The sequence below is a fragment of the Pygocentrus nattereri genome, chromosome 2 (genome assembly GCF_015220715.1).
Source record: "Pygocentrus nattereri isolate fPygNat1 chromosome 2, fPygNat1.pri, whole genome shotgun sequence".
Taxonomy (NCBI): domain Eukaryota; kingdom Metazoa; phylum Chordata; class Actinopteri; order Characiformes; family Serrasalmidae; genus Pygocentrus; species Pygocentrus nattereri.
Window position 1 is genome coordinate 24169785 of NC_051212.1, and position 15606 is coordinate 24185390.

Here is a 15606-nt window from a genome sequence, read left to right on the forward strand (position 1 = left end):
TCCCTTGACAGCTTGAAACTGTCAGTGTTGAAAGTTTTACAAAGAGGTCACCTCCCTCTTCACACAGCAGAGAGAACACACTGGAGCACAGCAAGAGGCAACCCAACAATCTCAATTAGTGACCCATTAGTCTATTTTCTGAAGTGTAATAAAGCTCAAAACCCAAAAGACACAATTTAATTTCAGTGTAAATTTGAAAGACAAGACAAAGACAAGTCTAAGTTTCTAAGATCCAAACTTCATTTAAGCAAGCCATGTATAACAATTAGGGGCTTGATCTATGCTCAGGAAAGTGGGCCACTACAGCCTCATTCAGGAACCACTGTGACTGTTGGTCTAGTGTTGTTCTTACGAGGCTAGAGCCATTTACTATAGTTCAACTGAGTTCTTTGGGCAGACAAATGACTTTTTTTTAATCCAGAAGTAAATCTGTTCTTTCTCTTTATACCAAGCCACAGTCCATATAATAGGGTCTGGTGGTGAGACTTAACTGGATCATTGGATTAACCTGAATGAATTAAGTTAGTCTGATTGGATCTTCTCTAATGCTGCCTAATGTTGGATATTTCTATTCACTCAATGTTTCTAAAGGGAAAGGGGAATAAAGGGACATTTACATTTTCATTCTTCCTCTCTATATGTTTGAAACTAATTCTGTCTGAAAGCATAGAGTTAAAGTTGAATAAGTTTTAACTATTCTTATTTCTTTCTTGCAATGCATTTTAACCCTATTAAACCTACTGTCTTGCCAGCGTTACATTCCGAGACTTGGACTTTATGAACTTTAACGTGTTTAAATTCGTCGCAAGAGTAGGTGGGCCTTGTGCATGTCCGCATTCAGCATCGCAAAATATACACGCATGTGACTTCCAGTGAACTACCATGATCTCTATCATTATAGAGGAGCACCATGCTGCCTTTTTTGTTGGATGCACTGCAGTATTTTCTGAGCAAGCAAACACACTTATTATTGACTGGTTTAGCCAGAGTAAATGTGTGTTTGCTTGATGCAAAATGTAATTTGTAACACAAACAAAATAAAAATCTATGAATCTGCATTTTTTTTGTTCATGTTCTTTACACAACAAAAAATGGCACAAAAATACTGACAAATCATGATATTAATGGAAAAGATAAAAAGGCCAAGTAGCTGCTTTTTGCATTTGCCTTAAAAGGTTAATGAACAGGTATGTAAAGTGTTGAATACTCAACCCTAGAAGTTTTTGGACCTTGAATTTGAAATAGACGCTTGACATGATAACAAAACTGTATTCACCTGTGTTCTTTGTACTTTAAATCCCTGTCAGGTATTTTGTGTGCTATGCATTTTATGGTTATTTTATACAACTGACTTATGCAATGAAAATACCTTTTGTAATGTTAAGTCTGCAGTGGTCTGGTCCTCGAGAGACAAAGTACAGAGCAGACCCAACTCCTCTGTCTGTTAGTTATCACGCCCTTGATAATGTTGAAGCAGTAAAAACCCTGGACTGGAACAGTCCTTATCATTCAAGAGTAGAAGAAATTCTGCAGATTTGAGGTGATTTGAACAGACTTACCTGAGCAGAGGAATTTCTTGGCCTGTGCACTCTTCATGGTTCCCTTCTCCTGTAGTTGTAGAACTGCAGTTCTGAAGATTTTCTTGATCTCTTCAGAGACGGCCCTCCAGGCCTTATCATTCTTGGACTTTGCAGCGCTGCTTGACTCCATCTGTGAGAGGAAGAATTCACTGTCAGTGCAGTTTGCCAATTTTCAAACAGACTGATCAGGCTTCTCTGACAAATTTTAACTGAGACTTCATTGCTGTTTGAGCAGGGCAAAAATGACATTTTGACAAGTGAAAATATCTTAAGTCTACACTCCTAAAAAAGAAGGTTCTTCAATGTTTTTTTAGTAAGGAAAGTGGTTCTATATAGAACCTTTACCACTCAAAGAATGTGTTGCATGATTAGCTAATTTCTTGCATCCTGAAGGGGTTCCTCAGATTGATGGAGAATATGCTGTGGTTGCACTGTTGTTAGAAGCCAAAGTACCCTTTTTGGTACTATATAGTTTTTTGAGGTTGTTGTAAGATTATTTGTCTTAGTTCTAGACATTTTTGTACTTATTTTAAGTGATTTTAGTGAGTCAAATTATCTCTCTAGTCTGGCGTAGAATTTTGCGTTGTAAGATTATCATCTGCCAATCATCTAGATAAGAATTAGACATTTGTGCCTGGATGCTTTGGCCAATAAAGCCTCAGTCAGATTGACACAAAATTTATGAAAACAAAAGTCATGAAAAGGTTTAAAGTTGGGACATTAACCTCTTTACATATTTTAGCATATACTTTCTTTGATTCTTTGTATTCCTTCTCAGTTTGAGTGTCCATTTATACTTATTGTAATTTAGTGAGCAACACCTGTCATATATGTAATCAAGCAAATAGTCCTGGAGTTTTTCCTGGAAGTGTCCTAGAAAATGACTTCGTAAAAAGTTTGGGAAGCTGATTTACTGAATAATACTACTCCTACACACTTTCAAAAAAGGTACTTCAATGGTTCAGTGGTATGAAATATGAAATGTGCCATAACTTTTGCATACAATTATATATATGCTATATATATACATATATATATTGAATGCTCAAATAGTTCTTTGCAGCACAGAAAATACTTATTTTAATACTTATTTTACATGTACTAGTTCTATATCACACCAAAAAGCATTCTGTTATTGTTACAAAGCATAACCTTTATGCCTTGTTATGCTATGCATTGTGCCTTTATACCTAATTAACCCTTTTAGAACTACACATCAATATGTTACACTTTTTATGCAGAGAATGTGAGATTAATAACTGAATATTAAACTTAGACGTTAGGATATTAAAGTCTTACCATGACTTTATGAAATTTTAAATTTTGTAATAAGTTTTAATAAGAAAATTCCCTGCACTCAAACTAACGTTTGGGGCAGCGAGAAGAAGAAACAGAAGGAGAAGGAAAGGGAGGGAGAGAGAAGGAGACAGTCTACTTCGGGAAAGGGGGACAGGCTGCTTTGGGCCAGATCAGTGGGTGATGGTGCTGAGTTCAGGTAGAAACTGAAACCCTGCTGCTTTTCTCATTTTAGTCCAGCAGAGCCACACAGCGTCACACACAACCCCCTTCAAACTGCAGCCACTATGTGTTACAACCTGATTTATATACACACCATGATGTGAGACTGGGTGTGTGTGTGTCTGAGAACGAGCGTGTGATAAAGTGAGAAGGAGAGGCGAAAGAGAGAGGAAGAAGGTAATTGTCTGTGAATTTAAGTGTAACTGAGTGCATGTTCTAGAGAACTACAGTACAGAGGGGACAAGGAGAGGCAGGGAACAAACAGAGAGACCAAATGTCAGAGAGAAAAGCAGAGCAAGAAAGAATGCTAGTGCCTGCACTTTCACTAAGGTTTAATGAAAGACAAACTGAATTTATGAGGCTAATAAACTCTCCTGCAGGCTGATGGTTCGCTCTCTTGGGTCAGCCATTTTCATAGCGCACCACCTAAAAGCTGCTGAGCCACCGGCCTGCCCGACACACACTGACATTTACAGGATGTATCTGTGTGTAGGGGACATGTCAGACTCGCTTTAAACCAAAACCACACCTGTATCTACAAGCTGGGTTCAAATATTGATTCAAATCCTGCACGGGCGTATAGTGTAAAGAACACACTATGTGAATTGGCTGAGGTTGTTGCTTGATTTGTGAGTATAGTGTTGTCTTAAGAAAATGTTAATTGAGTAAGATTTTATTTCTAGTAATCCATCATAAAATCTTCACAAAACATAAGAGGCAACTGATGTTTTTAAATAGTGAAAAAAATAAAAAATCTAAAGTTTTTAAGTTAAAACAATCACTTTTACAGTGGTGATAAACTAAATATCATGTCCACTGTGACCAGATGAGATCCAGTTGTACGTTCCGGCATAAAAAATCACATTAACATTACATTAACATGTACATCGTTTCTGTTTTACTCTCATTTGCTTTTTCTCTTATTATCACGAGTCGACAAGCTTTCCTTGGACAATTTCATCATTCCAGAATGCAAAGGCTTTTAATTTGATGATAACTCCAGCCTTGTGTATCATCTGTCCTTCATTTCCTTCTTTATCCTCTCATTCGCTACTCAGTCATTTCCACTCAGATAATTGTATGTGGATATCGAGTTGAACCTCAGAATGTGGTTTAAGTAATCCCAGTCACAGTGTGTCCTGCATGTGTTTACACCTGGCTTTTCAAGTGGAATCCAAACATGAGCCGATCACATGAAACGAATCACATGACATACATGTTGATGCACGGTGTAAACAGGCACACAGACTTTCGAAGCAGAACTATCCATTTTATAAAACTACGCAACTTGCTTTGTAGTATTATTCTAGTTACTAGATAATAGATAATATTACATAGTATTAGGTTTCAGCCTAGGGACTCATTTATTCAGCTACTCAAATACTATGAAACTCATATGTGAGATATGAAGTTGTGAGTGCTGAAAAAAAAGGGCTATATGATGATATTAAGTGTAATGAAATGTGTGAAGGTGCCAAAAAGTGTTCTTTAGAATGCTAGCTTAGGAGAAGCACTTTTAGTTCCCTTGAGAACCTTATAGTAAATGGTTCTTTACAGAGATGTTTGAGATGTGTTGAGTGTGAAGAACATCTGAAGAACACAGTTTAAAGAACCACTACTTGATGTGCCAATAAAAGTTGTTTTTTGTTTTTTTTTCTGGTACAGAGTATTTATTTTTAAAACTTTTTTGATATATTCCAGATTCGAGGATGATCTAGAAGAAATTGGACAGCACTGTGGGTTCTATGTATCTTATATTAACTTATCCTTTTTCAAGCTTTATGTGTGTGTGTGTGTGTGTGTGTGTGTGTGTGTGTGTATGTGTATATGTGCGTATATATTACCTCTTAATAGTAATGCTTCAAATACCCATAAGAACCTTGCAAAAATACTCTCTGTGTACATTTCACTGAATAACAACATTATATTAACTACATTATGGAATTTTCATTCTTCATTCCTGTTAAATTCCTCATCTGCAAGACCTATTCCACTTGTGCTACTGTGTTTGTCCTGCCCTGCGATAGGGTGATGTCATTTATTTTCTGTGCTGCTTCCAAGGGAATCCTTTAGATCCCTTGAGTCCTGCAGTCATCTGTACAAATGTTGCTCTCTGACTCAGACATGCTGAGTTTATGTTATGCTACCATGTGGGAATAGATTTTTTTTTTATTGTCAAGTTGATATAAGGATGGCTTTTTCACTTTTCTCATAGCAGATTTACTGTCATCTTTGATCTATTTGATCCAAACTGGAATGGCAAATCACAGCTCAGAGCAGCTCTGTTTTCGATCTCTAGTGTTTTCATATTATATCTTTTCTCATTCGTAGGCTTGAATTGAATGGATTGATATGGTGTGATGGAGTGACATCGAGTCAAATACATGTAGTTTAGCTTTGAAAATTGTACTTATTCTGTCTTCTTTTGTGTGTTATACTTCTCTTATAACAATTCAAATTGAGTACTTTCTTAAATATAAAGATACTAAAAGAGTTCTTTGGAGTACAGTCACTTTTTGCTTTATGCTTTTTCCCCAATATGTTAAATTCAATTAATGAACATGTTCTCTCTAGAGCAGTCATCACAAACTGTCCTCCTAGAGATCTGCTTTCCCTCAGAATTTAGTTCCAACCTGCATCTAACATGCTGTCCCCCACCTACCTAATGCATGTGATGAAGCCAATCAAAGACTTCTGAAGAAGTTAATTAGCTAGAGCAGGTGTGGCAGACTGCAGTTGGAACTAGACACCACAGGAAGGTGCAGGAGCAGGGTTGGTGACCACTGCTGTGAAATATGCATTCATTTATTTTCACTTAGAAAATCAACACAGCATTTAATTTGCCCAAACCATGAAGTATGAATGTAAGCTACACATGCTTAAGATAAAAAATAGGCAAAAAAAGGACGGGAGTGTTTAAAGGACCTTGTTTTTACCCTAACAACACAATCACAGCTCTTGGGACATTCTAAATATGTCCATCCCATCCTTTCCTGTCTTTACCGAGTTCTGATAGTTCTTCAGCATCTGGGCTTTGGGTTTGAGGTAGTATGCCGGCGGTACTGAGTTTTCATCCCGGCAGTACCATTCCTCCAGGAGCCGCGTGTCCAGACCTGCTTCCACAGCTGCATCCAGAATCATCTCAAACTCAGCCGACTCCACCTCCCCTGGAACCCGAATACTTCCATACTTCTCCCCCACCAAACCCTGAGAGAGAGGGAGAGAGAGAAAGAAAGAGACTAGTAAATGATGCTATGACCATTAAACAAGTCATGAAATGGTACGCACTACAGCCAGTGTGATTGTCAGATCATCTTTTCTCAGATTTGCTACATGGCCATCCAATATTTCACATTACATTTAAACCCGTTATGATCAGTATAATTCTCCATCCACGTATAATCGCATTACACACCAGCAGGGACATCCATTTCACATTTTCCACCACACAGGAGAGCTTCAGAGTGATGCCCAAATCATTAGAGTAGACACAATTAGGAGGATTCATTTGCACATTATAGCATGCCTGTCATCAGTGAGGCAAAACAATGATACTGGAAGGCTTACAATTTTGCTACTATAGCCTACAAACCTCCTGGAATTGCGTTAAACAGTGGCAGCAAAACATACACAAAGCCAATCTGTGTCTACAAGGTCTTTACATTGCACATCACCTCAAACAGTGGATCTTTGCCATTCATTTTTGGCCACAGAGATCAATCTGACTGATCTTATTCTCTACTGTTGATCTCCCTATAGCAGAAGATGCAATGGGCTTTGGTGACAGATGGCAACAGTTAGATTGGGCCTAGCGGGCCAGGGCCCACCCACATTTGTCAGCAGCCTGCCCAAAATGACCGCTCAAATGTACTTTCTCATTAATGAATGAGTGAATTAATGAAGTCAAAACCAATAAATCAACTCATTGTTTCTTAAAAATTCTATTTGTAAAATTGACCTAGCAAAACTCCTATAGCTGTAAAGTGTATAAACTGAGAATAGGACCAATATAACAATTATTTTAAGACTTAACATGGTTTGTTAAATTAAAGAATGTGAATGGCATAATAATAGAGATAAGTTGCAAGCATCTTGAAGTTATGTTGAAAATAATTACTTCAACTTGTGCAAAGTGAGTTTTTCTTTCTGAGTTCTTAGGTGCACCTTAATTTCAGGTTTTTTCCTCTTTCACAGATGCCTCATAATCATGGTTAAGTGTCATTTCTATCCACAACAGTAGCTCTGGTGGTACTACTAGAAGGCACGATTTTGCTGCTGTTTTTAGTTTATACACTTTACTTAAGATATTACATGTTCCACTTAAGTACCTTGCTTAAACTGCTCAGACATACACTCTTCGACTTTACATGAAGAAATACACATACACAATCAACAACATACAAATTCATATATAACTACATTTACAAACTCTTTACTGAGTAATAAGTAACGCTGCAACCCTCAGATAGGGTTTGATTCCCCACCCGGTCAAGCACACCACACTACACCAATAAGAGTCCTGGGGCAAGACTCCTTCGCCCACATGATTCAATTATAAGTCGCTCTGGATAGGAACATCTGCTAAACACACAAAAGTAAATGTACAGTACAAATGTGTACAAAATGATGTTCTTTAAAGCAAAAAATATTTCCTTTTTTTCTGATTCCACACCAACTTTGTCTGCTGGTGTTGCTTGATACTGACAATGGGTAGCAGATTGGGTCATTTTCTAGTATGGGTTGCTGTTTTCTGTCTTTCTTTCTCACATACGCACGCTCTCACCCAGTGAAACAGACATGTTATCATTGCCAACTTTATCACCCATGCCTCTGGAATGTGGTACTGAGGAGTATTAAGAATATGGAGCTTTGCCAGCTAGATTAAAGCAGTGGGGGTGACGAAGCGAAATGCCTGTCTCTCTCTCTCGCTTACCCTGCTTGATGAGGGAGGAGGGTTTTAAGTAAAAAAAAAAGTGGTTTAAAATGCAAGTCAAAAAGTGCACCTAAAACTCTATAAAGACGAGAAAGTTTTAATAACAGAAAATTGGTGCTGTATTGTTAGGCAAATCACCCCCATAACTCCACTTCATAAAGTCATAAAGTATTATAAAGTGTTGAGAGCAGAACTGATAATTTACCCATTTCTTTTTTCCAGACTTCACAAAAACTCTTTATACACATAGAGGCATTAATATGACATACCACTAAAAATGAAAGTGCCAGAAAGAGGTCTTTGAAATAACCTTTTTAATAACTTCTAAATAAAAGGGTTGTACAGAAATTGTATCTTAGAACCTTACATCCTAGCAACGATTTGGGAACCTTTATTTTTTAGAGGGAAGTTTTTCTTACAGTAGCCTCAAGAAACCTTGACAAACAGTAAAATAAAAGAAGATGGTTGGGACTTTCAGGTTTGGGCAATTCCATGACACAAAATCACAGGTTTCATTTTCAGGTGCCCATCAGATAAGGTCTAGTCTAAATCAGGAGCTGGGCTTTAGGGCATGGGTGTAACTCTGCAACCTGGCACAACTATAAAACTCTACCTAATCCACAATAAGGCTACATGTCTTGGGCAGTTTTCTACCGGGACATTTTGTCTGACATTTTTTCCTTATTGAGAGCTAACTGTTCCCCTCTGTTTGAATTTGTTGTGCATTTTTAAAAATATGAATGGGTAACTGATTGCTCATGGTTGTTTGAAAGCTTTGATAGTCAGTCAATGCAGCTGCATTAGCGTAGATGATTAAAGAGACACTCCAGCCAAAGTGAAATTTAATCTTTGCTTCATGTGTTGTGATCTGCAGAGCTGCAGTAGTCTCTACAGTGAGGTTTTCTGGTTTAAACATTAGGAAAACCTCCTTGTGGTGATATATCTTGAAGGTTGGAGGAAGTTTTGAAAAGCTGCAATTGCTTTGTGGCAGATGTTTGCACACAGGCTGTTTGAAAAAGCCAGACAGCTAATGTTACTGCTGAGAAGCAAAAGTTCACATCTGTATTTATTAATTATTAACCATTAACAATGTCATGATGCTCTGTTACGCCCCTGTGTTTTATCATTTTAAACTGAAGATAACCTTCCAGAATATTGCATTAGCTTTTAAAGCCATGTTCTGTGTGTGGTACTATCAAGCGTAACACCTCTCCTGTGCTGTGCTGCCTGTCTTTCAGCCTCTGATACAAGAGATCTCTGAAAGCTGTGACTGTATTTAATGGAAGAAGATACTTCTCAATATACTCCCCTGCTAATTTCAGCACCAGGTACTCCACTGACTACTAACTTAGATGCCAATTCAGTTAATAGAGGAAGGACTGTGCATTAAAGGGCCTACATCCTTCATTATTCTTGTGTTTTATTTGGTCTCCTGAAGCCCACTTGTATCAAAAATGTAATTTTTACATTACCAATTTCCAACCTCTCTTTATTCCTAAGAACTGTTTACATTACCGTGCCTTTAAGAGTGATATATGCAAATAAGCTCTGTTCTGATTGACTGTCCTGATTGACTGTGCCTCATTCCACAAGCAGTCCAAGCTGAAAATCTCCTTATAACTTCAGTGTGAATGAGTTGTGATGCAACATCTCAAAAACAATGTATTTAAAATGGGCTGTTTTGCAGCTTGGCTTCCATATATGGATCATATGGACTGGTGAGCCAGTGGAAAGCTTTGAAATTTTAATGATGTTTACATACTTTTATTTTTAAGAATGTGAGGAAAATACAGTTTTCCACGACACGGTCCCTTTCAGTAAATAAGCTACGGCACAAAAACTGCAGCAAAGTTGTAAGAGGAAGGGAAATACCAGCATAGCATTTCATGTGTTGTATATTTTAGGAAATAGGTCACATTGCGCTTTCAGCACAATGAGATTTATACCACTGTGTGAACTAGCAGCTGAGAATAGGAAGATTATAAAGAAAAGAAGGAAAACTGGAAGAGCAACTGTATAGCCCCTGTGAGAGATGTAACCCTGCCATGACATACACACCTTCAGAAGAATGTGATACTCTACACCGTGTCTGAGAGGGAAACAGAAACATAGATCATTGTCATGCTTAATCTAGAAGGTCAGTGACATCTCCATTGCCACGGCAACCTGCTGCTTCCGGCTGCTGGTGAAACACACCATTATTTACACCACCGGGCTTTGAGCAGGAGAGTGTGTGTGTGTGTGTGTGTGTGTGTGTGTGTGTGTGTGTGTGTTTGTGTGTGTGTGTGTGTGTGTGTGTGTGTGTGGGTGTGCGGGTGTGTGTGTGTGTGTGTGTGTATGCACGCGTAATGGCCTTGCTGTACTACCTGCTTTTGGATAGGAAACCATTTACTGAAAATAATTCGCATAGTATGTGGTAACAGCTGTGTGTTACTTGAAACAGTTTGGATCTGGTGCATGCTATAAAACTCTAAAACTCTACTTGTATAAATAAATACTGCTGCCATTGATCTGTTCAAGTTCATTATACATGCTTCCATATAAGTCAATATAAAGTTTTGGAGTTAGCATTAATTAGTTATATATGGTTCTGTGTAAGTCACTATAAAGCTGTACAGGTAGTGTTAGTTACACATGTTGAATTGGCCAAACCACACTGAGCTGACTAGATTCAATGGTGTGGGACACACACAAACTAAAGGCGAGGGCCAGCCACCAATACTAAACTGTCAGCGTTCGATGGTCCAGGCAGTGTCTGGGGTCACACTTTCTTTCCTCGCTCTCATACATTCATACCTTTAGTAATTACTGAATGATTCATAGTAGCTACTGGATGAGTCTTAAGAGCCATAGCTGAATAATGAGGCAGCAGTTTAAGGGGTTAGCTCGGCCATATCTGGGGTCTGTGCAGCTTACAGGTAGTGTTTTGTTATGCTGAGCAGAACTGAGCATATCATGGCATAAGCTGAGAAATGTTTCTTTCATCTCATGCGTTCCTTTGCTTGTGATACACAGTCATGTATTGCAGCTGCCCTTTGAAGTGGTGTTAGGAATGTGTGTCAACTGTACTCTGCTACCCTTCTCTTTCTTTTCCCAATCCCCTTTTCTTCTCTCTCTCCCTCTCTAAGACTCTCTCATCCTCATCCCTTCTCTCCTCTCCCCCTCTCCTTCTCTTTCTCTTCCCCTCTCTCTCTATCCTTCTCTCATTCTGCATCATCGCCCCCTCCTTTCTCTTTCTCCCTCCCTCATTCTCTTGAGCTTGACTGCAGCAATATTAGTATAAAGCCTCGTCAATGACCTCATAATTCAGAGGATCCAGCGATATTTGGGAGAAAAATGTACACAAAACACAGCATATCGAGTTCCTGACATTTACATTAACCACAGGGTGCAATAGAGGCGAGTTTTATAAACCTCTGTCATTCTTGCTATAAAGAAATGAAGCTTAGACCTGGAGTTCCAAATATGGGCATAATGTAGGCTACAGAAAGACACATGACTAAAGTTGTCTGTGGCAGAAGGGGCTAAACGGCACATTAACGTTTGGATGCTTCTGCTTAGCGTGTGGAGAGGATCTTAAAACAGAATCACCATCATGGTTTTCTTTTTCTATCACAATTACCTTATCAGCACTTAATCCATTTTCCATACATAACATAGATGAAGAATTTCATTTAATGCATTTTTCACGCGTTTCAGCAGTTTTTTCTGCTAATAAACCCAACATAATGTCTTATTGTTGTGTTATGTTCTATTTTTAATTACCATGTTATTTAATTCCTTTATTATCAATCTGACAAAACTAATCAAATGTCCAAAACATTGTAGTGGCAGAGTATGAACTGACATCATTAATAGGCTGGCAGTGCATGTCAGGCTGAGAGTGCATGTCTGCAGCCAGAACTTCTCCAGGTGCCTGCAACTGCTACACAATTAAGGAGGAAAAAATTGTATGAGCTGGTGAAGAAGACGCTAGCTTCAACTTTGTCTCGGTAACCGTAGTCATTCTGGGTCAAAAGAAATTTTCCTCCATTATCCAATTGAAGCCTATGCCAGAAAATACAATATTAAAACAGAATGAAAACATAAAAAGTAAAATACCAGCTGCTATGGGTTGTCTGTGCTGCCATGGTTACAATCACCATGCAGTCTTGACTGTGTCAATCAGAAGTGGAGATTTTTTAGCTTTTAGCTCCATCTGAATATATGTTTTCAAATCTGAATTGGATTAATAAACATTAGCTCAGAAAACTATAGGATTTTTGAGAACCAGATGGAAAAGTTTTAATAATAATAATAATAATTACTGTTGAGCTAAATGATTATATGAATAAACTCACACTTTTTTATATAATGCAGCCCTAATATATGCTCAGAAGAATGTTATGAACTGCTCTTTTCCTTTGTCACCCCATTGTGAAAGTTCTGCCTGTACTCCTGCTCTCTCTCTCTCTCTCTCTCTCTCTCTCTCTCTCTCTCTCTCTCTCTGCTTGAGGTTCAGTGGCTGTGTGTCAGCTGTGTTCCTTCTCTAAGCTGTGCTCTTTGATGTTTCTGTCTGAAGTGAGGGGCTACAGGAGCCTCTGGGCATTACTTGGTAAACTGGGGGATGGATTCAGGGGCTGAAGTATTTTGGTGTGGTGTGGCAGAAGTGCCCCATGCTGCAGGACACTTTCTGAGAATTTCAGAATGTTTATCAGGGATGTGGGTCATTGCTTTCTGTTTTTATCAAAATAAGTAGAGAAAAGGTCTTTTTAAAATCTCTCATAACACAAACAAATCTGCTTCAAATGAAAGTGAATGTTCAGATGTACACTCTGTAAGAGGAGCTTACATTGCTCATCTGCACCCAAAATTTTAATTTAAACTATAAGGATCTATATGTTTGTCCACACTTCATTTCCTGACTCTCACTGGGCAGTCATGGGCTGGAGGTTAGGGAACTGGCCCTGTGGCCGGTTTGATCCCCAATGCTGACAGTCCATGACTGAGGTGTCCTTGAGCAAGACACCTAACCCAAAATTGCTCCCCGTGCGGCGTAGATAGGGCTGCCCACTGCTCCGGGCAAGTGCGCTCACTGCCCCCTAGTGTGTGTGTGTGTGTGTGTATTCACTAGTATGTTTGTGGTGTTTCACTTCATGGATGGGTTAAATGCAGAGGTGGAATTTCCCCGTGGAATTTTAATCCCCTGTGGAATAAAAAAAGTATCACTTAACTACATAACTTTACATATTAGTTCCATAGTAAATGATAATATCTTGTTTTAACTGGATAATACCTCCCCACTACTTCAAATGCAGGCTTACTATTCAGTTATTATTCAAGATTATTATTCACTTATTGTTACGATAATGTATTAGATAACTACTACACAACTAATAAATAAGTCATGCATATAAAGCAGGTAGTCTTGGTTCTAAAATCCAATTGGCTGAGCACTTTTTGCAGCATCAAATAAGTAAAACACACTGTGCCGTTCATAAAATAATCTTGCAGGAACTGTGAGATTGTTATTAATAATACATACATTATTTATGGATCATTTGTATATTTTATTCTTTTGCATTTCCCAAAAAAGTTACCAGATATACTGGTAACTTTTCAAAATCTGCACTTTCTATTGAATCTAAATTTATGAATCACATTTGGCAATTTTTAAAAGGATCTTTAAAGAGTCCTTCAAGAACCACATACATCAGTTTCTACATCATTAAGAAGAATTATTTAACCAAGCAAATAACCATTTATGCATTTAAAGCTGTCCTGGTTTTATGCATAACTATTATCGTTGACTTAATGCTCTTAAAGCTGACCAGGCATTATATATTTTACAGGAGTATTTTGCTTTAGATGGTTAAATATGATCATCTAATAATTAATAACAATGAGGAATGAAAGTGTGAGCCCACATTCACATCCTCAGGGTTCAAGTGCATTCTTTAAAAAGGTTCCTCAAGGGTTCTTTAATAAAGACAATGGTTCTATATAGAACCATGAACACTCAAAGAACCATTTGCATGCTTAAATGGTTCTTTGCATGGTGAAATTGTTCTTCAGAATAATGGGTGTATGTGGTTGTGCATAAAAATAGTTTGCCCACTAGTCTAAATAATTATTTTACCATGTAAAAGATTATTTGAGTGTTCATGGTTGTATATAGAACCACTGGCCTTACTGAAGAACCCTGAATAGCCATATTTTTAAGAGTGTGGTAAAGATTACAAACTAAATATGGCTGCAGTCTAAGGGTAAAAAAGTGGAGGCTATGCCAGATTGAGTTTCAGCATTGATATTTATTTTTATGTTTATATCTCTTCACACTCTCTCTCTCTCTCTCTCTCTCTCTCTGAGCCTGTCACAGTCAGATTAAACAGTGCCAATCTGCCCAGAGACCCTCTCCTGAGACTCGAACTGACACACGCAACCCAGAACTGTCAACTGCAAACCCCTACTCTCTCCTCTCTCTCGCTCTGATCTGAGACTTTGTCCCCAGTTTACAATAAACAGACCTGAATACATTGCTCCCAGCAACATTGCAACAACATCGGCGAGGACGTCGCCTGTCACTGTTTCCAGATACTGATGTACCTACATAAAGTATCTAAAAGCACACTTGGGGGGGTCTCGGGGAAAGTCTGTTGTCATCCTGTTTTGCTACAGGATTCAACTTTTACTGGAGCGCTGCCCATGAAATCTCAATTGCGGATCAGTGCTTTGCACAGCTGCATATAGGTCAACGCTTGCTGGTGGTGTCCAAGGCAAAGAAATCCAGAGAGCTTTTCTTTGAACCTCTGCTTGCTCCGGTCCTCCTCGTCTGGGCTTTAAGGTGAAATCTCTCAGCTCTGAGTGCCGACCTCCGGCTCTGGCGGAATAGCAAAGCTCGTTTTTGGATACAGCTGGCTAGCTGGGGCATCCCCAGTCTCTGAGCTGGGCTCAGCTCAAACAGAATACCTCAGAAAAAAGCTGCTCTCTGACTGTGAAGGCAGATGAGAGAAAAGATGCACTGCCACATGTTTGAATGCTTTAGCCAGAAAAGTTTAGCCAGAAAAGTTGTTTCAACCAATGAAATTCAGGCTAGATATCAGCTTGCAGCATGAGAATGTATCCCTTAGAGTGTAGTTTTACTATATATTCTAATTACATGATGTAGTTGTAAATGTAATTACATAGTTTATGTAAGTGACCTATCCATGCTCCGTCCACGTGTTGCCAGGTTGGACAAGCTTTACAGAACATTGACAAAAGCCCAATTCAATGTAATGAGTAATTGTAGCATACGACACGTGTTTCATTTTGAGTGCATTATTCACTTCAAATGATATGCTACTTTGTGGAAGGTCACACTGCTTTGCTAACACTTTTTTGGACAGTCCACTTTTTTGGATAGATGCTTTGTAGATACTTAATTTACTTTCAAGTTACATTCAACTATATATGTACTTAATTGATCACAATTTCTTTAACTCTAAACCTGGCTCTAATCCTAACCTGAACCCCAACCCAAAACCTAAAACCAACCCTCACCCTGGTCCTAGCCCTAACCCTGGTCCAAATCCTAACCCTAATCCCACCACTGTG

The 15606-nt window shown here is 38.5% G+C and overlaps 1 protein-coding gene and 1 long non-coding RNA gene across 4 annotated transcripts in view; one reads left to right on the forward strand and one right to left on the reverse strand.

Annotated features, from left to right (window-relative positions):
- LOC108428572 overlaps window positions 1-15606 on the forward strand; it is a 54127-nt gene that overhangs the window by 14614 nt on the left and 23907 nt on the right. Inside the window, exon 2 of the long non-coding RNA XR_001857940.2 lies at window positions 9270-9359. This is a non-coding gene — a long non-coding RNA (uncharacterized LOC108428572). The remainder of the gene's footprint in view (window positions 1-9269; window positions 9360-15606) is intronic.
- The window catches only part of LOC108428570 (NACHT and WD repeat domain-containing protein 2), a 63450-nt gene that overhangs the window by 11498 nt on the left and 36346 nt on the right, over window positions 1-15606 (reverse strand). For all 3 annotated transcript variants that reach the window (XM_037547679.1, XM_017699647.2, XM_037547681.1), the window contains exons 5-6: window positions 6102-6305; window positions 1560-1710 (exon numbers count right to left, since the gene is read on the reverse strand). In XM_037547679.1, coding sequence (XP_037403576.1) covers window positions 1560-1710; window positions 6102-6305 — 355 coding nt within the window. The remainder of the gene's footprint in view (window positions 1-1559; window positions 1711-6101; window positions 6306-15606) is intronic.